The 21941-nt window shown below is 50.5% G+C and overlaps 9 protein-coding genes across 9 annotated transcripts; 6 read left to right on the top strand and 3 right to left on the bottom strand.

The window, feature by feature from the left end:
- Positions 1-746: 746 nt before the first annotated feature.
- CDV56_105042 (phosphotransferase family protein) lies at positions 747-2108 on the top strand (the record flags this gene model as incomplete). The annotated part of the gene is made up of 2 exons (XM_026758661.1): positions 747-1085; positions 1158-2108. 2 exons carry the CDS (start codon positions 747-749, stop codon positions 2106-2108), a joined length of 1290 nt encoding a protein of 429 aa, XP_026613690.1.
- Positions 2109-3195: 1087 nt separating this feature from the next.
- Positions 3196-4734, top strand: CDV56_104821 (uncharacterized protein; the record flags this gene model as incomplete). Its single annotated transcript, XM_026758440.1, has 1 exon — positions 3196-4734. One exon carries the CDS (start codon positions 3196-3198, stop codon positions 4732-4734), a length of 1539 nt encoding a protein of 512 aa, XP_026613689.1.
- A 511-nt stretch (positions 4735-5245) lies between these two features.
- On the top strand, positions 5246-6683 carry CDV56_104658 (putative monooxygenase; the record flags this gene model as incomplete). Its single annotated transcript, XM_026758277.1, has 3 exons — positions 5246-5291; positions 5347-5547; positions 5602-6683. 3 exons carry the CDS (start codon positions 5246-5248, stop codon positions 6681-6683), a joined length of 1329 nt encoding a protein of 442 aa, XP_026613688.1.
- A 1886-nt stretch (positions 6684-8569) lies between these two features.
- Positions 8570-9544, bottom strand: CDV56_104400 (UbiA family prenyltransferase; the record flags this gene model as incomplete). The annotated part of the gene is made up of 1 exon (XM_026758019.1): positions 8570-9544. The coding sequence occupies one exon, from the start codon at positions 9542-9544 to the stop codon at positions 8570-8572; it is 975 nt and encodes a 324-aa protein (XP_026613687.1).
- Positions 9545-12352: 2808 nt separating this feature from the next.
- Positions 12353-13843, top strand: CDV56_103966 (uncharacterized protein; the record flags this gene model as incomplete). The annotated part of the gene is made up of 2 exons (XM_026757585.1): positions 12353-12364; positions 12419-13843. The coding sequence occupies 2 exons, from the start codon at positions 12353-12355 to the stop codon at positions 13841-13843; spliced, it is 1437 nt and encodes a 478-aa protein (XP_026613686.1).
- Positions 13844-14089: 246 nt separating this feature from the next.
- CDV56_103681 (MIF4G domain-containing protein) lies at positions 14090-16704 on the bottom strand (the record flags this gene model as incomplete). The annotated part of the gene is made up of 2 exons (XM_026757300.1): positions 14090-15309; positions 15360-16704. The coding sequence occupies 2 exons, from the start codon at positions 16702-16704 to the stop codon at positions 14090-14092; spliced, it is 2565 nt and encodes an 854-aa protein (XP_026613685.1).
- A 347-nt stretch (positions 16705-17051) lies between these two features.
- On the top strand, positions 17052-17546 carry CDV56_103600 (signal recognition particle 14 kDa protein; the record flags this gene model as incomplete). Its single annotated transcript, XM_026757219.1, has 2 exons — positions 17052-17078; positions 17160-17546. The coding sequence occupies 2 exons, from the start codon at positions 17052-17054 to the stop codon at positions 17544-17546; spliced, it is 414 nt and encodes a 137-aa protein (XP_026613684.1).
- Positions 17547-18085: 539 nt separating this feature from the next.
- CDV56_103376 (uncharacterized protein) lies at positions 18086-19717 on the bottom strand (the record flags this gene model as incomplete). The annotated part of the gene is made up of 1 exon (XM_026756995.1): positions 18086-19717. The coding sequence occupies one exon, from the start codon at positions 19715-19717 to the stop codon at positions 18086-18088; it is 1632 nt and encodes a 543-aa protein (XP_026613683.1).
- A 599-nt stretch (positions 19718-20316) lies between these two features.
- usgS (transmembrane protein UsgS) lies at positions 20317-21752 on the top strand (the record flags this gene model as incomplete). Its single annotated transcript, XM_026756756.1, has 5 exons — positions 20317-20374; positions 20551-20657; positions 20719-20891; positions 20941-21334; positions 21384-21752. 5 exons carry the CDS (start codon positions 20317-20319, stop codon positions 21750-21752), a joined length of 1101 nt encoding a protein of 366 aa, XP_026613682.1.
- Between the last annotated feature and the right edge of the window lie 189 nt (positions 21753-21941).

Raw genomic sequence — 21941 nt, 5'->3', positions numbered from 1 at the left:
GCTATTCCAGCATGGAATATCGACTTAAAGCATGATACCATTCGACAGTGCTTCAAAAACGCTCTTACTACCGAAGATAGTAAGGAGATTAATGAAAATGAGCTTATGAATGAGATTCAACAAGGCCTTCAAAAGCTCGAGCTCTCTAACAATATCCAGGAAGCCATGAGCACAGGCCAGTTCTTAGATCCAGCAGATGAGCAGGTCAATGATGATCTTGTGGATCTAGATGATATGATCATCGGCCAATTTGCCCCAGAGAACTGCGAATCCGATGCTGCTGATGATGATGCTTGGGAGCCACTTCCGCAGATTTCGCCAGCCGATGCCTTAGAATGCCTATATAAACTACGTCTTTTCGAAGAGCAGCAGGTAGATGCTGATCAGCGCCTTATCCAGCATCTGATGCGACATGAGAGGGTTCTTCTACGGAAGAAGATAGAGAAGCAGCAGCAGGCTGATGTCCGAATGTTTTTTAGTTAAGTGATCCCTCGATATAAGCATCAGCCATCAAGTTGCTACTACTGTATCAGCAACATGTGATGGATGAATGTCAACTACCAAGCCACTGTACAGATAATATAGATAATAGATGATACTCATCACCAAGGAGTTCACAGATTCTCAAGTGGCTGGGACGGAGGATGAGTAAATCCGAAATCCGAACCATCAACTATGCAAGCTGAGGCTTGTGAGACTCTCCTGACTAAAGGTTTTCTTATCATCAACCTCGTGGAGTATACCAAATGGATTTTGATCACCTTGCACAGCTGCAGTCAGATCGAGTTTTCCAGGTGTGGATACAGAATTTGGTTAGAAACTCGCCGGAGGAACTGGCGGGCAAGCTTGCTTCTCGGCATTACCCTGGTACTCCAGCAACAGCTTCACGGTTTTCGAATGGCGCTTTCAATATATGTTATAGAGTCACTTTTGAAAATGGACATCGCGTCCTTGTTCGCTTTACTGCTCTTGGTCGGGTCATCGCTCGCAATGAAAAGGTCGAAGATGAGGTTGCTATCATGAAATATGTTGCCCAGCACACAACGATCCCCGTTCCAAAGGTCCTTGGATTTGGCAAGTGTGTGGTTGGCCCGTACATCGTGATGACTTTTATCGAAGGAAATACATTGAGTGAATATCTCTGAGATTCGTCTCAGGAGACAGTCACGTTGTGTTCGAGCATCTCTCTGTCTGTCTTGAAGAGATCCTATTTCAGCATGGCTGAAGTCCTGCTAGAGCTATCGAAGCCTGAATTCCCGTTTATTGGAGCTATCAGACAGGACGAGTCAGGTAACTGGACTGTGCACAAGCGTCCGCTCACTTTCAACATGAATCGGCTCTCTCAGTTTTCCAATATTCCACACAATGTCTTTGAACGCCGGCGTTTCGACAATGCCGCTGATTACTTTGAGGAGCTCGCCCGTCAACATTTCTACCACCTTGAGTTCCAGCGCAATGATGCAGTTATAGATGAGGCCGACTGCCGGAAGAAATACATCGCGCGCTGTCTTTTCCGCAAGTTATCGCGTGAGATATCCAAAGAACACTGCAGTGGTCCTTTCCGGCTCTATTGCGATGACCTTCGCCCGGACAACGTTCTTGTTGCCACATCAAAGCCTGTTGTCACCGGAGTGGTCGATTGGGAGTTTACCTATGCTGCTCCGGTTGAGTTTACATATGCTGCTCCTTGGTGGCTCTTATTGGAGCGTCCGGAGGACTGGGAGCCCGATCTCGATCAATTTTTGTTGCGCTATATGCCGAGGTTTCGCACTTTCCTTGAGGTGCTTCAAGATTGTGAGACTAGAAAAATCAAAGACGGTTCTTTGCTGGAATCCCAGCGTCTATCGATCGCCATGAAGAACTCGTTGGAGACGGGGCTATTTTGGATTTGTCTTACTTCACGGCACGGCTCTATGTTTGATGAAATTTACTGGAGCTTTATTGATCCAAAATATTTTGGCCCTTTTACAACAATTGAGGATCGACTTGGTCTGCTAAGTGCCGAAGAGCGGGCGGCCATTGACTCTGTTGTCGAGCAGAAAATGCACCAGGCCAGTGAAGGAAATTTAGTTTCTCATTACACCATTGATGAACTAGTTGATCTATAAATACTAGTCACCTCTACTGATCAAACCATCCAATAGTTGTCAAAGATTGAGAAAGCCTATTGTCGACAGGTGCTTTATCAGCCAATGGCATGACCCTAGCCAGGGCTTCATCGAGTTGGCGGTCTTCTCTCCTTTTTATTATCCCCCTGAAACAGTTGAGGATGAATCCTCCCCACTGCAGCCACTCTTGGTGTACCGGTACAGAGATGGATCCAGGAGGTAGGTCAGCCGCCAGGCTTGGATATTTGGTCGTCTGTCTGATCAATCTTCGCTTTGTTTATGTCCAATCTATTTCTAGGTCTTCCTGGCTAAGTTTTAAGCTGCTACATGTTTGTGCATGAAGCAAAAATGTCATTCTCCCCTGTCCCGTGCTTCTTCAACTTCCATTGGGCTGATACCATGTTGTATGCCAGCCTCGAAACTATACATCAGGTATGAACACACATAGTTTCTGTACATCTTCTTTATGTCTTTATTTTTATAATAACTTAAAATTATTACTCTATTTCCAGGCTTTTATGCACTGTAAAGGGGCGGGGCTATCACAGCCTAGATATAACGGATAATACCCAGGTCAGATAAGGGTATAGCAATATGTGATGATTTTGCATCTTCTGGAAACATCATGTAACATTTTCTAGGGGTCTGACTTACCTAGTATTAGTAAGATATGAATTCAGTTGAATAGATATAAGACCTTCTGATTACCCGATTAGGCAGACGAGATGAGCTCAACGGCGTTGACAGAAGCGATTATTAGTGCTGCAGGGCTGCTACCGCTGTAGCTATCGTATCAGCTATCCATACGCTTCATTTCATGCGATATGGGCGAATAAGACGTCGATATAAGCCCAAGAAGAAACAGCCCAAAAGAAACACGTCGCCCTCGCCCGTTGCTGACGCGTCTTCGCTTTATTCCCCCACTTGGCGCTGGAAAGATGTCGCCATCTGGAAATTATCCCTTCCGACTAGTAGCTTGTTTCCCCTTGAAAAAGTCATATATCATGGAGAGTCCTAGATTGATAAGATCGATTATCCGATCATCGTCAATGATCACTGTCATGCCTTCTGGGATTGCAGGAACGAGATGCTGAGCTACACGGGCGTTTTTGCCCTCCTCGCCAGTCTGGCAACGGCCTCGCCCACGACCCAGTTCCCTGACAATGCCAACCACATATTCAACGCCATCCATTCCTCAATGAGACAATGGGGCTCATCTCTCCATCACAACGGGATGTCCTTTTTCCTCGCCTCCGTGCCCGCAGGCACCCAGCTGTACCACGGCACGCACCAGCGCGATCGAGTAAACGGGACAGAATGGCTCGCTTTTGAACCCGAACACGCGATGGTCTTTGCGAGACCGGTCGGACATGGTCGTGGGCCTCCCCCTGGCGGTCCTGACGGTCCTGGTTCTGATGGTCCACGCGGCTCTGCGTTCCAAAAGCTGCTGGGACTGATTGGCGAGACTGAAGATGACCCCGATGCTGGAGGCTGGCTGCATACATACGCGGCTGCCAAGGACCTGCGACTCGTCTATATCGACGGAATGTCCGCCGCCAAGACCTCGAACGGGACGCTCGACTCTCAGGATCGCATTTTGCTGCGGGATGCGCTGGATGACGGCAAGGGGGGCGGGATGCGAGACGAAAAGCGGCGCGCGGAGACGATCTGCCGGATGGCGAGGGAGGAATGGGAGGATCGCATTGACGGGGTGATCCGTATGGAGGCTGGGTTTGAGATTATCTTGTGTGATTTCTCTCGCGATCTGGACCTGCTGCGTGTGGTACGGGTGAAATCCGATGGTAATGGCCCCGGTGGCCCGGGGCCTGGGCCGGGACGCGAACCTGGCCGGGGTAAAGAGAAGGGAAAGGGACCTGGGGGACCGGGTGGAGCGAACCGGTGGTTGAAGGCCATTGCGGCCCGGTACCATGGGATCGGAGGACACAGGGTAGCATTGAACTACGATCACTTTGTCACGGCGTACGCCTACGGCCTGGACCTTTTCTCCTCGGCGGAGGGAGGCAGTAGTCTACCACGGCTGCAGCACCTGTCGTCCGCGGACCTGGACCCTGTGCGCATGGATTTACACCGGTTGATTATGACTCACGACGCGGACGAGTCTTCATTCGACTGGCAGGCCGTCACGGATATGGTGATTGAGCGCTATGCGCACGAGCTGCGGTACCTGGCTTCTGGGGAGCTGTCGACCACGGAGCGGCTGCATGCGGAGCTGGAGATCATCCTTAGCCCGTTTATCGACTACAGCGACCGCAACACCACGCTCGAGGCGGATCGATGTAGCGCGCAGTTCCTGTCTGCGCGCAGTCCGGCGGAAGGTGTAGCTGCGCAGGCTGTCCGGTCTGTTGCTCGGACGATCTGCTCGACTCTGCTGGAAGCTTGGGGTCAGACAAACCACGGGCTGGCAGTGAAGCACATTCACGATCTGATAGAGTATCTGTCATGGACGACCTGGAAGGAGTGCAGTGGATGCAGCGACCATGAGATCTGTGTTGTGCCTATCTGGCCGATGGGCACGGTGGAGGATTATGAGCATCCGCAGTGCCGCGATGCGAATCAACCGAACGGGGAGGGCTCTAGATATTGGGGAGGTATGGGGCCTAGATAGTTTTGTTCTGATATAACCCTTTAGGTTGTAATTAGTTAGAATTTGAGGTGTTCATTCTAGGTGACGTGTAGCTAGTGATAGACTGATGAAAATATCCGAGAATCGCACTTTATTTCTGCTTATGACTCTATCTCCGAGCACAACTGTTAAGAGAGATCCGCCCCGTGGGGGACATTTACCGGCGTGGGGAAGAGGACAAGACTTTCTTGATTTCTTCATTCTGCACTGACTACACCACCCAGAATCAAAGAACGAATGAGAGGAATCACCAATCACTACTGAACATTCTGGCATTAGCAGGTCTGTGGGACGTGGGACTGGGACTGGGACTGTGGGAATCCAATCCCCCGCGGAAAAGACTTCAACCGGCCATCTCTATCAACGCCAGTCCATGGGTGAACCTGGACTCGAGGCCAATATTTAAAATATCAGACTCGCTCGAGATGTCTCTATCATCGCAAAATATTCGGTCTACTATCTGAGTGTCTCTTCACCCATTCTACCATCAACCATGGCGCAGACACCTCAGGATCTCAAGATCGCCGTCATCGGCGCAGGTGTGTTGACCTTGCATCTGAGTAAGAATGCAGAAGTTGGTACTAACAACGACAGGTATGGGCGGTTTGACCTGTGCGCTGGCGCTGGCCAAAGAAGGATTTAAGCACATCGACGTGTTTGAGTACGCTGCCGATCTGGGGTTCGTTGGAGCAGGCATCCAACTGGCTCCCAACATGGCCCGCGTGCTGGACCGATTGGGCGTGTGGAAGGAGATCGAGGCCGAGGCTGTCGAAATCAAGGACACAAGTGTGCGAGGTATGTTTGAACCTCATATTGCATGCTCTGCTTAGTGCTTACCGACCGAGATAGTTGGCGCTGCTGATTCTGAGCTCGCGCATGTTGAACTCGGCTACATCCGCGAGACGTATGGATACCCTCACATGGTCGGCCACCGGCACTCACTAGCCAATGGCCTGTACAACGGCTGTCTGCGCTACCCCGATCAGATCAAGTTCCACTTCTCCACAGGCGCCGAGAACGTCACCTCGTTTGGCCCCCGTGCCACCTTTACGGCCGTGCCCCGCGACGGCAGCGCCCCCTACCAGGTCGAGGCGGACGTGCTCCTCGGCGCCGACGGCATCAAGTCCAAGACGCGCGTCGCGATGCTCGAGAAGCTGGGCATCACCGCCGACGTCAAGGACACGCACCAGGCCGCGTACCGCATCATGATCCACCGGGACCAGTGCAAGGATGACCCGGAGCTGTTGGCGCTCATCAGCGGCAACCGGGTGACGCGCTGGATTGGTGAGCGGCGGCACATCATCGCCTACCCGGTCTCCAATAACACCATCTACAACCTCTCCACCACCCAGCCCGACACCAACTTTGCCGCCGCCACCAACGCAACCTACACCACCAAGGGCTCCAAGTCCGCCATGCTGGGCGTCTTCGCCGACTTCTGCCCCATGGTCCAGCGCATGCTCAACTACGTCCCCGAGGGCGAAGTCTGCGAGTGGAAGCTGCGCGTCCACGAGCCCCTGCCCACATGGGTCCACGAGCAGACCGCGCTCGTTGGCGACGCGTGCCACCCTACCCTGCCGCATCTGGCGCAGGGTGCCGCGCAGGCCATCGAGGACGGCGCGACGATCGCCATCGCCCTGCGCCGGATGCCGGATACCTCGCCGGCGAGCATCACCAGGGCGCTTAAGGTGTACGAGAAGGTGCGCAAGGACCGTGCGTATGCGCTGGTCGAGCTGGCGGCTGCTTCGGGGCGTGCGCTGCATCTCGGGGAGGGCGCTGCCAAGGAGGAGCGCGACAAGCAGTTTGCTGCGCTGAGGCAGGGCAAGGGCCCTGTGCCGGATAAGTGGGCGGATGCGGATGTGCAGCGGGAGATTTACGGGTTCGATTGTCAGAAGGAGACGGAGGAGAAGTTCGAGGAGTACTTTGCGTAAGCTTCTTTTCTCTTTTTCTTTCTTTCTTTCCTCTCTGGCAGAGTTGAACTGTATATGTATATAGTTGCTGATGGGATAGACATCACTCTCGCGACGCCAAACTGGCATGATGATATGATCAACTCAAATTTACTTGCATATACTTTTATATCCAACTATATCTCTATCTCTACCTGTAGCCCCAAACGCCTAGACATCCACTGCACCGCAATAAAACACCCCAATCCCGCTGCATACGCACAACCTGCAAACACAATCCAGGGCCATATGAAATAGCTCCTGTTCTCCCTACCTCCAGACCCCTCCATGCCTTGGCATCATCACTAGATCAACAGTGGCTAGAATCTTAGGCACACGATGGCAACAAGACTATCCTCTCCCAGCAAAGCTACACTTTGTTTGTGATAAGATACAAAGTGAGTGATGAAGTAAGTATGACCCATAACTCAAATGGCCGGCGCAGCAAAGCGCAGCAACCAGGCGATTCAACAATGCTAGCATGCTAGCAAGAACTTGATACAGTCATACAAGCCAGAAGCAATCATGGCGCCCCCCTACCCGCCAAAATCCTGGCTGAATTTCCATACCCAACGCTCTTATGTTGGGCCCAACAAACGTAAGCAGTTGTAGTCCTGATGTTGTGCTCCGGGGCAAAAGTTCGCCCAGACCAACTTCTTTTTGATTTCTCTTCATAAAAACCCCTTTCCCTTGGGTAGTATCATAGCACCAGACAACTTGCTCTTTGAAAATGGCTGCTGTTGGCGGCTGTTTTTGTGGAAAGATTCGGATCCAATATAGTGGCCAGCCTATAACATCGGTGAGTCAGAGCGTTTATGTCCGAGGTACAGTACCTACGGATTGGATTGTTTTCATTGACTTAATGATAATAATGATAATAGGCACTTTGCCACTGTTTCGATTGTCGCAAACTTACCGGCACTCTCTACACATATAATTTTGTCGTCAAAAGTGCCGACCTGAAAATTACTGGAAGTCCTAAAGAAGTGGCCAAGACGTCGGACAGTGGGAATCATATCAAGAACTATTTCTGTTCAGATTGTGGTGGGTACTACTACTATAAAACTGGGTTTAATAAGGCATTAGCCATTAACTGATGATTAATATTCCCCTAGGAACGCCGCTCTACGGGCTGAGAATGGAGTCTACTGGAACTCCTGACGAGACAGTAATCCTCCGGGCAGGGATCCTGGATGATATCAGAATTCTGCATGAACACAAGCCTAAGCTGGAGATATACACTGATGGACGCGTCAGTTGGATCGGTCCCATCAAAGGGGCTGATCAATTTGTTGGCATGCCACCACTCCCATAATCTGTGTCCAAGACTCCAAGTATATAGGGATAAAGCTAGCAGCCATAGTGAGAGCAGATTTATGTTGAGGAGATCTCCTCATATAACCAGGTGATAAGAAGAGATCATAGCAGATGCCGATGAAACTATTATACCCAGGTATAAGGTAGCTACGACGTCGTCCCTGGATTACGACAACCTACTTTCCGAGAATAGTGTATATAAACAGCTCAATCCCTCACCATTTCGACCTCACATCCACCAAGTCACTCAATTTTGCGCTTCCTGCAGCGCAAAATGGGAAAGATACACAAGGCTCCAAAGACGCTTTGGGCGGATGCAGCAGCTAATATGTGCTTCGGTTCATGCTGCCGAAAGTGATCGAGGATATGTTTGCTTGGGCCAAGGGTTCTAACAGCGCTTATGCTACTTTTCTAATAGTAATGGATTCGTCTGCGTGATTGTTCACCTCCATGGTTCATTCCAACTTCCAATGTACATTGTCTGGTCCCAAAATATCCACAGACGCATATAGACAAAAAACAAGCATCATTTTGGGCAGGCGGTTCATACATCACACGGTCGAATAGGCAAAGGATAGGTAGCAAACCATGGTGTATGCCGCAGCCATGTAGAAACGCTTGTAGGTCTTGCGGTCATACGCTGCTTTCCCCCCGCTGAATGCGCATCGAAGGCCCGAAAGAGTCGCAAAAATTACGTGCAGTGCTGCCGTGATGACGGTGCCGTGGTATATCCAAGGGTTATCCGAAAACTCATTGTCTCTACCGTTCCAAGAAAGCTTGTTAGTAACAACCAAAGGCATTATTCCAGTTCCCATAACCAAAAAAGCGGTCGTCCGGCGTAGAGCTCCCTCCCATGCGGGGCCAGCAATGACTGGCAACGTCAGGCGATTCATCTTCCTGTCCCCCTCGCTATCGTGGAATTCCTGCATATGGATGGTGAGCATGACCCAGGCTGATAGGACGAGGTAAAAGTCAGCCGGCGGCAGAGGAAAGGACGAAACTTCGCTGTGGATGATCTCGTCGATCAACCGGAACATGTTGTAAATCCCCACAGAGGCGAAGGCATTGCGGAACATAAAGTGGTTGAATTTTGGCCACACATAGCAGGTGAACGTCCAGAGCTGGTACCAGATAAAGAGGACGCAGGCTTGGGAGCCTGCGAGGTAATATGCCAGAAACGGACAGAGTATCCAACTGATTGACCAACGCTTGTGACCGCCGGCGACTGTGAGCAGACCGGAGGGAATGGGACGTCGGGGTTTGTTGATTCTGTCCTCTTCGATGGAGGTGACCTGGTTGACAATTTCGAAGACATAGAGATGGCAGATGAAGAGGAAGAGGGTCTTTAGGAGAACGAGGGAGAGCTGTAGCCAGGAGGTGCTGTCAAGCAGACCAGGAGTAGGCATGAAGCGAGCCAGCATGCCAACGACAGGTAACAAAAGTCCCTCACGGGCGTTGGCATGAAGGAGACGCCAGGTGATCAGCAGCTCTTGATGAACCGCTGTCACTGGGTGTATTTCTTGCATTCGGGTGCAAATGGCTCTGTGCTCTTCTGTAGAATTGGATGGCTGGGAAAGAGAGCATAATAAGTGTAAATGCATGGATGAATGGTGCAGAGGTAAAGAGCTCTGACGATACCGTTGACCATCGACCTCTAGCTTGACTATGGTGGATGCCATGTCAAAAGTGGGTAGCGATTACGGTGAATGGTGCGAAGCCCATGGCAACCTTGATATAAGGTCAGCTCTGGTCAGTCTACTCCAAACGAGACACCCAAACGAAGTAATTAGGGGTTCTGTATCCTGCTGTGTCAAAATTATGCGGTCCATCTATAGCCAAACATCATTATCTGCCTGGCAGAAATGGTCCATTATTGGGTATCTTTGAGGTGTAGGGTAGGGTCGGCTAGAGAACGGTTGGATACTACGGAGTAGCTTGAAGTTGAATGTCTTTTGACATGGAAAAAAGCAAGACCGAGGATCATGGCACTGCAGAGCTAAACAGTCAGCAATCCCTTTGCCCATTAAAATCCTACCGACAAGCATGCTCCTGCAATATACAGCTGCAACGGGAGAGCTGAGGGGCTGCAGTCTGCACGAGTTGGAATTTGGAAACCGTCAAAGTTAGGCCGTACTTTAGCCTGGCGCTAGGCGCCCGTTCATACGCTTAGGTGCAGATGTAGTGTCCCGAGTACCCCCGGCCTGCAGAATCTGAATCCTCTGCCTTGGAACTGGGTCGGAGACAGGTTGCCTGGATGCATAAGCGGCCACTGCAATTTGTTTCTGCTCCGTTATGCAGTTTTGATACATCTAGCGTTCATTCCACGCCTCGTGGTTGACAGAACAGGGAACCAGTAGGCTTGATAACAGTGGCTGAGCAATCAGATGCTCTGAGCGTGCAGTTCCACTGAACATGTCTCCCAGTGCGTGGCTGAAGGATTCGGACCAAACACACTTAAAGTTATCAAGACGTTGCGTGTGCTGACAAGTCATCAACCCCATCTGTCGGAGATCTTAGGTTGGTTTTGGTAAGTAATGATCGTGGCCAGTGATTACTGGCTATTATGGATGGAAGTATCATCCTCACATCCTGATATCCAAGGACAAATGGAGCTAATGGGGTGTTTACCCAAGAGAGTAACACCTCCACCAGCGCTGATCAGTAGTTTGCACTCTGATACCCACCATAAACTGGTTCCTCTGCACCGGGATTTGATCTTCGGGTCCTTTGATGCTAGAAGACTACCAGGAGGTGGAGAAGCCGGCTTAATAGATTCGCAAAGGTACGTTATCTGCACGTTCTGCATAGCACAACCACCTGCACGTAGCACGAAGGGGTTAGCCGACTTATAAACATGCAGAACGGATGACTTTGTCCACGGAGGAGTGCAGCGACATTGCTCGCTTGATGCAGTGATCTCCATTGCCTTCGGTTGGTCCTCAATTCCAAGGTCATGTTGAGTCTCTTTTGAAGGCTCACTCAGCACCTCGGTACCACATAGGTCTACAGACCACGAATGGCAAAAATATGTCTCTTTGATCGCATCTCTTCTCATCCAATGCCTGCGGGATACATCCGAGCAGCCGGTTTCGACTTTCAAGATACGCTAAACCTCCTAAGCGTCCCAAGGGGGGATCCGATGTTTCACATTCTTGTGTCGTGCCATACTCGCAGCTCGTCTTCAGAAACCCAGACAGGTAGGTCTGATCGCTGGCACCGCTGCAAAATCCTCCAATGAGAGCACTGCACATAACCTGATAACAAGTGGGTGCTGTATGGTGTTTGTTGCAAGAGCTTACAGGCGAGTCTAGAATGCTGAAAGGGGAACATGTTAGTAACCATGTCTGTCGATCAATAGCCAGACTGAGGGCTGGAAAAAGCCTGCTATTCAAGGAGTATCTAATGCTATCAGACCAGCCGTAACAAGAGCGTCATCTCGTCGTGACACTAATGCAGGCTCCTATGTCAATTGAGGAGTTAGGAGGCATCCGAGGCTGCGAGAAGCCAGAAGAGGAACTTACGCAAAGTATGACCTCAACAATTTTAACCTTGCGGGTAAAGTCAATGATCATAACGGCTCTAAGCTCATGCAATCTGACCATTGTCTTGCCTCTCAAGGAAAGCAAAATCCAAATCTAGTGCAATGAGGAAGGACACTGATGTACTGCGGGTTCAGCTCGAATGACCTTCACCTCATAGCGTGAGGGTCCTATGGCACCAAAACATGCAAGTTCTGGCACAGAAACTGGACTCTCATGTTGGAAATGATCTTCAGATATCAGATAGCCATCAGCAGGTGCGTATCTTGGATGTTGAATGTTGAAGGACACTGCGATGAAGGAGCAGTCAGGGTGGACTGTCAGAAGAGTTGGAAACATCCCAGACTGAGGTAGCAAGGTATCTACCTGCCTGTCCCATGGCATTTTCTCCTCAAGTCTCCCTCATGCTGAGTTCCATATCTTTTCCATCTCGTGAGAAGTGAACAACCTGACGGATGTACTTCCTTTTATATTTATTGACTCTATCGCACCGCGAAAATCGTTATCGATTTAGTTGTTTTCAACGCCAACAAGACGTCGAAGAGTCTCAGGTTGAGCAGTAATATCTCCCCTAGACCTCTTGAGAGATGTGAGAAATTTGGTTTGGCAGAATCATGGGACATAGTGTTGGTGCCTTAGGTGTAACTGTGTTTGATGCCTTATCACTATCGGCCATCGCGCATCGCAAATGAGATCATACCAGTGTGATGCATTACAAACTCACTGACTATATCGCAATATTCATGCATATTGGAGGCTTTGGAGCTATTGTGTAGCTCGTATACTTCCTCTTAGATGCCTGTAGGAGTAAGATGAATTGGTATGCCTCATTAAGGCTTGCTTCAGCTAACCGTTCCCCAGACGCCTTCTCCATTCCGTTTTCCCCCACGTCCGGGTTCATCTGCCCGGCCCAGTACTGGTCCTACTGGATCTCAATTTGCATCTACTCCTCGCTTTTCGTTGTCTCAGAAGCCAACTGATCGGAAAAAAGCGAAAGGAGAGGATGAAATCAACTCTAGTGATGCGGAGGAGTCACCGCAGTCAACGCCTCTCTCCACGGCACGTGTCGCGCCGCGGCAAAGAGGACGAGAATTAATTGAAGACTTGCAAGAGGATGAGAGTTGTCCCCTCACCTCCGGGCTGAGGAAAGCCGCCGATGATATATCTGATAGTGAGACAAGCCACAGCACTCCGCCGGAGGGGGCCGGCGACCTTGATGCCGCATTTGAGGCGCTTTTTGGGCCGACTACAAAAGACCGCAGGAAGAGACGCCGTATATCCCTGGACGAAGCACCATCTACGACTCAACCTGCAAAGCGCAACGCAGACATGATTCTGACATCTTCGCCGGAGGCGTCAGCGCCCATGGCAGATCCGCCTTCGTCACCGATCCCGTTCCGTACTCCAAAGCAGAATACTCCAACAGCAGCTTCTCAGAGGATTGTATCTGCTGCAGAGCGAACGCCTAGGCCTGCGACTCCGGCAAGTACAGGACCATTCCGCCCCCATCCTCGCTTCAAGATGTTCCAACCAGGATCGAGCAGTCAGTCGCAATTCACCCCAAGGCTCCCGGCCGCTGCGTCACAACTACCGACCCCTGCCCCCCAAAGACAGAAGCCCGTCTTTGTCTTGCCTCGCTCTCCATCTCCCTCACGGATGGACGATGAATCAATGATTCCAACTCCATTCTCTCCCTCCTCTCATGCTCTTCGTCGGCGAGGCCGTCCCCGATCCAGTACTTCAAACTACTTGCCTGGCGGCATGGCCTCGGACGTCCGCAGCTGGATCTTGGAAACGGGAACGAAAAGAGAACAGACGCAGAAGAGTTTGAATGCTGATTCTAGGGAGCACCAGAACCAAGGACCCACTGATCTAAGCCAGTATTTCCTTGTTCTTCGCATCATCGACGTTCGTCAGTCTGCGCTGGGCAGCTCTGGTCCGGTGGCTTTTATACATGGCCTACAAGTGACTGTTCCCGATGAGCCCGAGCATTCACTCTCACAGTCGAGGAAATTTCTCCTTCTTGGTCCGCCCAGGCCAGCTAGCTCGCAGTCCTCCCGTGCAAGGACTCAGATTCCTGAGTTGCGGACTGGTCATCTGGTCGGAGTGTTTCGGAGTCTGGTCTGGGAGGTTGGCTTGGAACAGGTGCATCTAAATGGGAATGTGCCGAGAGAAGAAACACAAGAGAACGAGGAGCTTGTGAGCAGTCTCGGGTGTGATACAAGCACTGAGCATCAGGAGAAATGGCTCGTCGGGATGGAATGGGAACTGATCGACCAGGGTTGAAATGGTCGCATGTACGCTTCGCTTTACTTGCCTCGATGATACCCTTGTTTACTACCAACCAACTTCAGATTTCCTTGTATGGACGATAGATCTCATGTACAAATGGTCATATTATGATCAGTCCTTGGCCATCTATAGACTCATGCAATGCTTTTCTCTATCCCTACCGGACACCATGCTCCAAAAGAGGCCAATAATCTTGACAGAGAACGGGAATATATACAAGAGAGAGGGTGTCGCGCACAATCACCGAAGACTAGCATCTTCATTCGCCACAACCTTCAAAGCATCCACAGCGACCCTGCATCCCCACCGAACCAGTTTCTGCTCCCTCTCAGACTCTACAATATCTGTCTTCGAGACCACCTTTCGTATGAAATAGATCAATCCCTTGACGACCTGCGGCGTGTCCCGCGTACGCAGGAAGATTTCCATCAGAGGCTTCTCATTCCTTTCCGCTTCCTCATCCTGGTCCACGTTTCTGCCTTTTTTCTTCCCACCACGTTTCGATTTCAGAGAGTGCTGGATGATGGTGATGATGAGGATCTCGAGGAAAGCCTTTGTCTTGGGCTGGAGGTAGGCGAAGTTGAGCGTCTTCAGCACGCTCAGCGTCAGTGCGCCGTCGGCAATGAGGCTGGCGTACATCTTGGCTAGGTTGACGGCGGATTTCATCGAGAGCTTGTTGCGCTCGTCGTTGTCGTCGCCGAACCCGGTATCTTCATCGTCCCCGTCCATATCGCCTGACTCGCCCATTCGCTTGAAGCCGTTCCACAGGGTATACATGAAAGAGACCTTCATGCGGCGGCCCATTTCACCGCAGAGCCGCCGTGCAATCAGCGTGTAGTATGGATTGTATGCCTCCTCTTCCATGGCGCAGTGAGTGAGCACGCGGGGAATTTCGTATTCCTGCGCTCGTTTCAGTCGAAGCTTCAGGAGTCGGACGTGGGCATCTTGATAGTCTGTTGCGGACATGATGGCGACGAAGATGGAGCGTCGAATATCGGTGTTCATGCGGTGTGCTTTTGCGATGCTTGCCAGGTCGGGCTCGCCCTCGCTGTCCTCTTCCTGGGCAGCAGCTTTGCTGTCCTGCGGTAGGTTGGCTAGCTCCTGACGCGCGGAGACGAGTGGATCTTCCTTCCAGCTTGCACCGACCAGCCACCACTTGCCCTTCTTTGAGGCATTGTGAATGTCCTCTCGTGAGATACTGATCGGCTCTGAGGCGCGGATGACGCGGGAGTTGTTCAGAGAGCCTAGGATTTTTCGCATCTTGGTGATATGTTCCGAGGTCACGCTTGAGCCAGGGGCGGATTTCAGACGGTTGTTCTTGAGATCGGTGATAGTGTCGATCATGAATTTTGTCCGAACTGACAGCGATTCTTCGCCGACCTTTGCTACAGCAGGTTGGATCAGGAGGACGATGTCTTTCAAGGAGGAGGGGTCATCTTGTCGGAGCTGGGGCCCAGAATCTAATTCTGTCAGTAACACATTCTTAGACAAAGGAGATTTGATAACGTACTTCTGATGACTTTGAGTAGTAACTCCGTGCTCTCCTCGTTGATCTCTTGCAGGAACAGCCGGATATAGTCGAACACCAGGGTACTTCCGACGACGTGAAAGTTATATAGCTGCGAGAGCAAAGAGATTAAGTTGATCATTTCCTTTCCTTGAAACTTGCCACGCTCATCCCCAGCTGCGTCGAAAGTCTCAACCAGCTTCTGAACGAGCTCAGCTCCAAAGTCGGTCCCAATAACTTTATAGAGTGCAGCGATGAAGCCCGCATGAAGGATGATGAATGTATCCTGCAGAGCGGATCCTTCGCATACAAGGCCGAATAGTAGCGTCAAAAGCGTTGAAGTGACGTTCTGTCGAGGGTATTCACGATAAAGCTTCTCAAACTCGCCGACGATAGAGACAAGATTGGCTTCTGACAGCTTGTTCAGATGTCCTTGAGCCTGACGCCTGAGTCTCGTGAGCGACTCGGATTCGGACGAAGAGGCTGCTCGTAGTGAGGGGGGAATGTATTTGTTGGGTTTGTTCTCGGCCGACGGAGCGACAGGCGCAACGTATGGATTTTCTCGTCTCTTTGCGGCGGGCTTCTCTTCCACCTCGTCTTCATCTTCGTCATCATCCATATCGTCAAAGTCATCTTCATCGTCGTCAAAATCTCCAAGCCCCTCATCACTTCCCAGCTCGCTGTCGTCTTCCTCCGAATCGTCCTCTGGCGCAAGACCCTGCGCTTTCCTCCTCTTGTTCCTCAGCCATTCATCGGCCTCTCGTTTGCGCTTCCGACTTTCGTCGGCAGACCCGTCGTCCAAATCTCCCAGCAAGTCGAGCAGTCCATCCTCTTCGAATGACTTTGGCAGCTGTTTGCCCTTCTTCAATCCCAGCTTTTTCTCCAGCGCCGCGATCTCAGCATCGTCCTCGTCAAGCTTGTCTTTCACCGCCTGAGAAACCTTGCGGGGCTTTCTGCTCGAGGTATCTTCGGCATCATCTGACTCAGACGCTTCAACTTCCTTCTTATTCTTCTTCAGAATCGACTTGGGCTTCAGTTCGGATTTCGCAGATTTCGACTTCGGCGGGGGTACATCTTCATCCAAGTCCAGGTCAAAATCCGAGTCATTCCCACACTCCGCAAGATCCTCGTCGTCGTCATCATCATCGTCGTCCTCATATTGTCGACCTTTCGATTTTGAAGGAGGTCCACGTTTCTGCTCTGTCCGTTCCGCTTGACGTCGGTCTTTTCGCGCTGCAGGTCCGTTCCGTTTATGCTTCTTTTCGCCGTAGTGATCTTTGATCCCCAGCTCGGCGCGAAGCGTCCGGGGTAAAGAGGTAGTATTGTGTTTTGGTCTAGGCCGCCTCATCTCCGCGACAAATGTACTGATTGATTATCGTTGGCTGTCGCAAAATAAATGTCGACTGGTGATTTTTTTATGCCGTCGCAAAAAAAGCTGCGGAGCGGAGGCGGAAGTCAGCAAAGGCGGTGTGGGCTGGGTTGCGGAGATTTGTCTCCCCACCATGACAGCGTAGCGTGAAGGTCGAGATCGCAGCTAGACATTGGACGGCTGGAGAGATACAGACACTCAGAATCCCATTGAGGCTGTATCATACATATAGGTTGCAAAAGCTAGCTACCCTGCTGAAACCCCATCTGTCAAATCGCACAAAAAATCGCATCTCAGAGCAGACATCCCAGCACATCGCAAGCACGATGGCACCACACCTCGGTCACGAAGAGGTAGGAATTCCCTAACTGCGCCTTACATGCCTATACGAAATTGTCTGATCTGATAATTGAATTACAACTAATCCATCGCAGTTCTTCTCTTCCCTATCCGACCTTCTCTCCAATACCTCCCAAAAAGCCCGCGGCTCAGTCTTCCTCACCCAAAAACCCCTCCTCCCAAGCAACATCAGTACATCAGAAGAGACTTCTTCTTCGTCATCCCTTCCCCCGATCCTCATCAGAGCGACAGACGGCAGCACAAACGCACCGAATCCCAAGACAGCCAAAGACCAGAACAAGAAGGCCGCAAAGACATCCAAGGTCAAGCTTTCGACTGTGGTCGCGCAGGAGGATCTCGAGACATTCTTTGCGCGGTATGCCGAGGTTTGCAAGGCGGGTATGACGGGGCTCAAGAAGCGGGATCGGAAAAAGGGAAAGGCTAAAGCGAAGGGTGGTGCTTCGAAGGTTACCAAGGCTTGATCATGGGGTTCGGTGTCTGTGATGCCGCTGATGTTGGGGTTTTGCATTTATGGCGTTAATGCTGGCTTTCTCTCTCTCTCTCTCTCTCTCTCTCTCTCTCTCTATTCTCTTGCAATAGATCTAGTTGTGGTACTTGTGGTATGTAAAGGTACCTCACTTGTCATGGCATATGGTTTGCTGGTTGTCTGGACCCAGTTTGCCTTGTCCAGTATCAATGCGTCATCTGCGAAATTCAATGGAAACGGGTATATTGATTATCGATGATACACGCTAAAGGTACAGGGTTCATTAGGGAAGTACATATCCAATGCGAGACTTGATCCGCCCACGAGCCTTACATATGCCCAGAAACAGAACACGAACCAAGCAAAGAAAGATCATACAGAAGGAGTCGTTATAGAACAAGAATGCTGTCGGCCCAAGCGGGAAGGCGCCTTGATGAGAAGAGAAAGGGCATTAAGACACAGTATGAAAAGGAATGGGCAAGAGAAAGAAACATATCAGACAGGAAGACGATGAAGGTGAATTATGAAGTATACTTAGTCTAGATCCCAGGGATCGAGCTTCTTCATGACATCTGATTCTGTTGCTGTTCGACGGTCAGGCGCAATTGGAATATCATAGTCATCCACGGCTTCTTGAGAATTGGCGGCATGATATTCAAGTTTTCGGTTAAAATCGCCCATTGCTGAGTTAAGAGCTGGGCCTAGAACAATTCTCGCCGCGATATGAATCAACAATATGAACAATTGCACTGGAGGCACCAGGACAAGGGTGGCAGTCTTCTGGATGATAGAGGCTGCATCTTGCTTTTCTGATGGACCATTGCTAACCAAAATGGACGGTGGTGGCATAGGCGAAATCTCTCGTTCTCGCGACGCTTTAGAGCGCCGGCGGAATTTAATGCTCATGTCGCTCAGGTTCCTTGCAAGATCAGTCTCAGACTTCGACGGGATGCCCAGGAACGATGTGGAATCCGACCCCGAGGACTTGTCCATTGGTAAAGTTTCAGCCCGAGAAGCCGTACTATCGATGCGTTCTACTGCTGAAAAAAATTTCTTCTCAGAAGAATCCGGCAGATGAAACGTCATGTCTTCCGCCAAACATTCCTGTTGATTCGGGAATTTGTCCGGGCAGGTGACTGATACCGGCGACGCGGTTGTCAATGGAGAATTGATCTCAGCGGCTGGAGATGGTGGAATTTCGATCGAGTGAAATGAATCGACACTTGAGGAAAAGGATATGTCAAGATCAACCTGCAAGTCGGAGCTCTCTTCGAATCTTGCCAGCAAGGTCTCGAAGCTATGTTGTGTTTCCGCCACGGAGCTTGTGGAAAGAGGCGGCACCCCGGGAATGGTGACTGGAGACGGCGCCTCCTTTTCATCATCAGCGATCGTCTCCAGAATCGTGCTATTGCTGCCTTTCGTGGTGAAGCCGCTATCATCGGTTGTATTTCCATCCGTATCTTCACCGGCGCTTGCATTAAGCAAAGCCAAGTCTTCCGCCGCGGATGCGTTTTCCAACACTAACATCGATCGAACGGGAGCACTTTCTCTTCGCCCTTTTGGGCGCCATGCCCTCTTCCGTCTCGGAGCTTTCGCTTCTTCAGGTATTTCCACAGTAAAACCTCTTTTGAAGGGGCATGGCGTTACTTCATATCGCAAAACTTTTGGAAGCGCATCTTTCATAGCCGCGACAAGTTTCGTATCTTCCTCAGTCTCATTCGGAAGTTCGATGCGATAGTATGTGAGAGGCCGTATGCGCAGAACAAACGTTGACTCTCCATCCACGCACCAACACTGAGAGTTTTTGAGTATTGCATGAACGACGCTCCCACACTTCAGAAAGAAAGTCAGGCCATGCACCTTCTCAAGCCTCAGAGGCGCACAGGCAACTGTTCGCTCAGTCGCCGACCGCCATGGAAGAGTTTCAATAGTGTCAACCGGGTAATCGAAATCGGCAGGAGCGGTACTCGAGGGTATAGGCGCAAGGGCTCGGGGAGAGAAATGTACTATCTTCGCAGATGGGTGGAAGAACAGATCATTTTCGGAGGCAGTAGTGCGTAAAGAATCGGAGCTGGGCTGCTTCCGAGGGTGTAGTTTGGTAGGCAGAGTAGCAGACCGACGGATAGACTGAATATGAGCGGGAAGTACATCCGAGGACTCGGGCATATTGATGGCAGAAGAAACGACTGATAGAAAGGGTTACATTGAAAGCAGTAGCAGAAGGGAGAATTGTAAAGCTGAATATGATAGGAAAAACAAGGAATGACCATGTAATCAAGGATAGTGAAAGATGGATGAACCCAAGGAACGAACGGCAATTAAGTGATCTTCTGTCAGATGGAAATCATCATCATCGACATCGGCTGTGTGATTATGGTGATGATGGTTAACTCATTGATTGTTTCTCCCTTGTGATTCGCTTCGGCAGGCGGGGAATGTCGCCTGAGGCATCCAGAGGCACATGAACAGGTGGGTCCGCGCGTCTAAAACGCCTTAGTAATGGGTCTGCGGCTGGCGTATATCTGGCCAATCATCAAATGCGATGACGCAGTTTGATCATCTCAATAATAGGTAATGCTCCTGCATTATTATTAGGTAGTATTATTTGGTTGCCTGTGCCAGGCTGAGGTAGACTCATTGCTAGGTAGCACCACTATGTGGACTCCTTCTATTTAAAGGACAAAAATCTCGCTCTTGGGAGTCTACTGTGTCCTATCTTTCTCTCATGAGAATATCTGAGCTTGCTCGTTCGCTGAACGGCCACAATGTCCAATTTCGAGCCTAATGCCGTCATCCGCGGTTTCCAGCTCACAGTCGTCGGAAGTAAGTTGTCATTAAGTTTTCCTTTAATGCTGAGCTCGAAATCAAGCCTTTCCGTTGCTTGTATTCACTCTTTTTTTTCCCGGTGGTCTAACAGCTCCGAGCAACTTCGGGCTGTTCACCAAAGAGACACTGCGTGGTCTCGTGAAATCGGTACAATGCTAACATCTCATGAATAGCTGTTCGAGCTCTGCGAAATCCGGAGCTCTTCAAGTATGACCATTTTCGGCAGGCAGCTCTAGCAATAGCTGTTGGAGTGATCATCCATTTAATCATTCAAATTCCGGTGCGTCATTATTGACTTCTTGTTTACCTAGGTCGCCGATTGCTAAGATTTCTTTGACTAGATCATCGGTGTCAAGCTTCTCATCTGGATTGTATCATGGTTCTCCGATCTAGATCGTAGCTCATGGGATGAGTCCATCCTGAATGGCCTGAACTTCCTCAACAACTCTGTGCTTCAGGTGCCTTTTCTACTCATGACTTTAATGCGATATGTTACACCAACTCTGGATGAGATGTAAGCCCGCTACGCCCTTATCTCGAGAGGTCCTTTACTAATTGCGTAGCTTTATGGAGTCTTTGAAATGGGTTGACTCAACCTACGTTCAGAAGCACAAGGCTGAGGACCCGAAGACCCTTCGTGCCATGTACTACCCGCACCTAGTGATGTACTCAACCAAAGGCGCTACTGCTGTCTCAAAGCCGATTCCGGAGGCAATCATGCTATTTCTGCGGCGATATGGACGCAAGTTCGGGATGCTCTTGGGAATCTACATAATCTCGCTTCTTCCTGTTGTCGGAAGATTCGTCATGCCTGCAGCCTCCTTCTATACATTCCAGAGCAGCGTGGGAACAACTCCTGCCGCTATCATCTTCGGGACAGGTCTGGTCCTCCCCAAGAGATTCATTGTCAGGTTCTTGCACACATACTTTGCATCTCGCAGTCTAATGCGTGAACTGGTGAGTTGCGGTGGCGTCGGGGTCTTCTCATGTCTGACATGGCTTATAGCTTGAGCCCTACTTTTGCCGGATCCACTTCACACCAGAACAGAAACGCCGCTGGTTTATGGACCGTCAAGGTGTTCTGTTCGGTTTCGCGTTCGCCTTCACTGTAGTTCTCAAGGCACCCTTCATCGGAGTGCTGATGTACGGTGTTGCACAAGCATCGACTGCGTACCTGATCACAAAAATCACAGATCCCCCACCCAGTCCCGCTGAAAGTGAAAATCTCGCTGAGAGCCAAGTCACCTGGAAGAACAAGCATGATTTCCTGCGGCTGTCATTAGATAACCTGGACAAACTGAATCTGGCTTTGCAGAACGAGGGGGAAGTGCAGGGGCCAAAAATATCCGAAAGTCCGGGACGGAAGTTCTCTTGAAGAGGCCAAGTCTTATAGACCAGCAGATTTTCAATGCAGCAGAAGGTACCAGGCTTGGGACCAGTGGACAGCTGCTCGAGCATAGCGGCAAACACCGAGGGCCAATGGCCGGAGTCTGATGGGCAGATCCCTTGTCGCATGTAGGATCCCGCACCTACCATATCTATCACAGCGAGGCTGCTTTGTCAT

The sequence above is a fragment of the Aspergillus thermomutatus genome, assembly GCF_002237265.1.
Source record: "Aspergillus thermomutatus strain HMR AF 39 chromosome Unknown NODE_119, whole genome shotgun sequence".
NCBI lineage: Eukaryota > Fungi > Ascomycota > Eurotiomycetes > Eurotiales > Aspergillaceae > Aspergillus > Aspergillus thermomutatus.
This window is presented reverse-complemented; position numbering and strand designations above follow the sequence as displayed.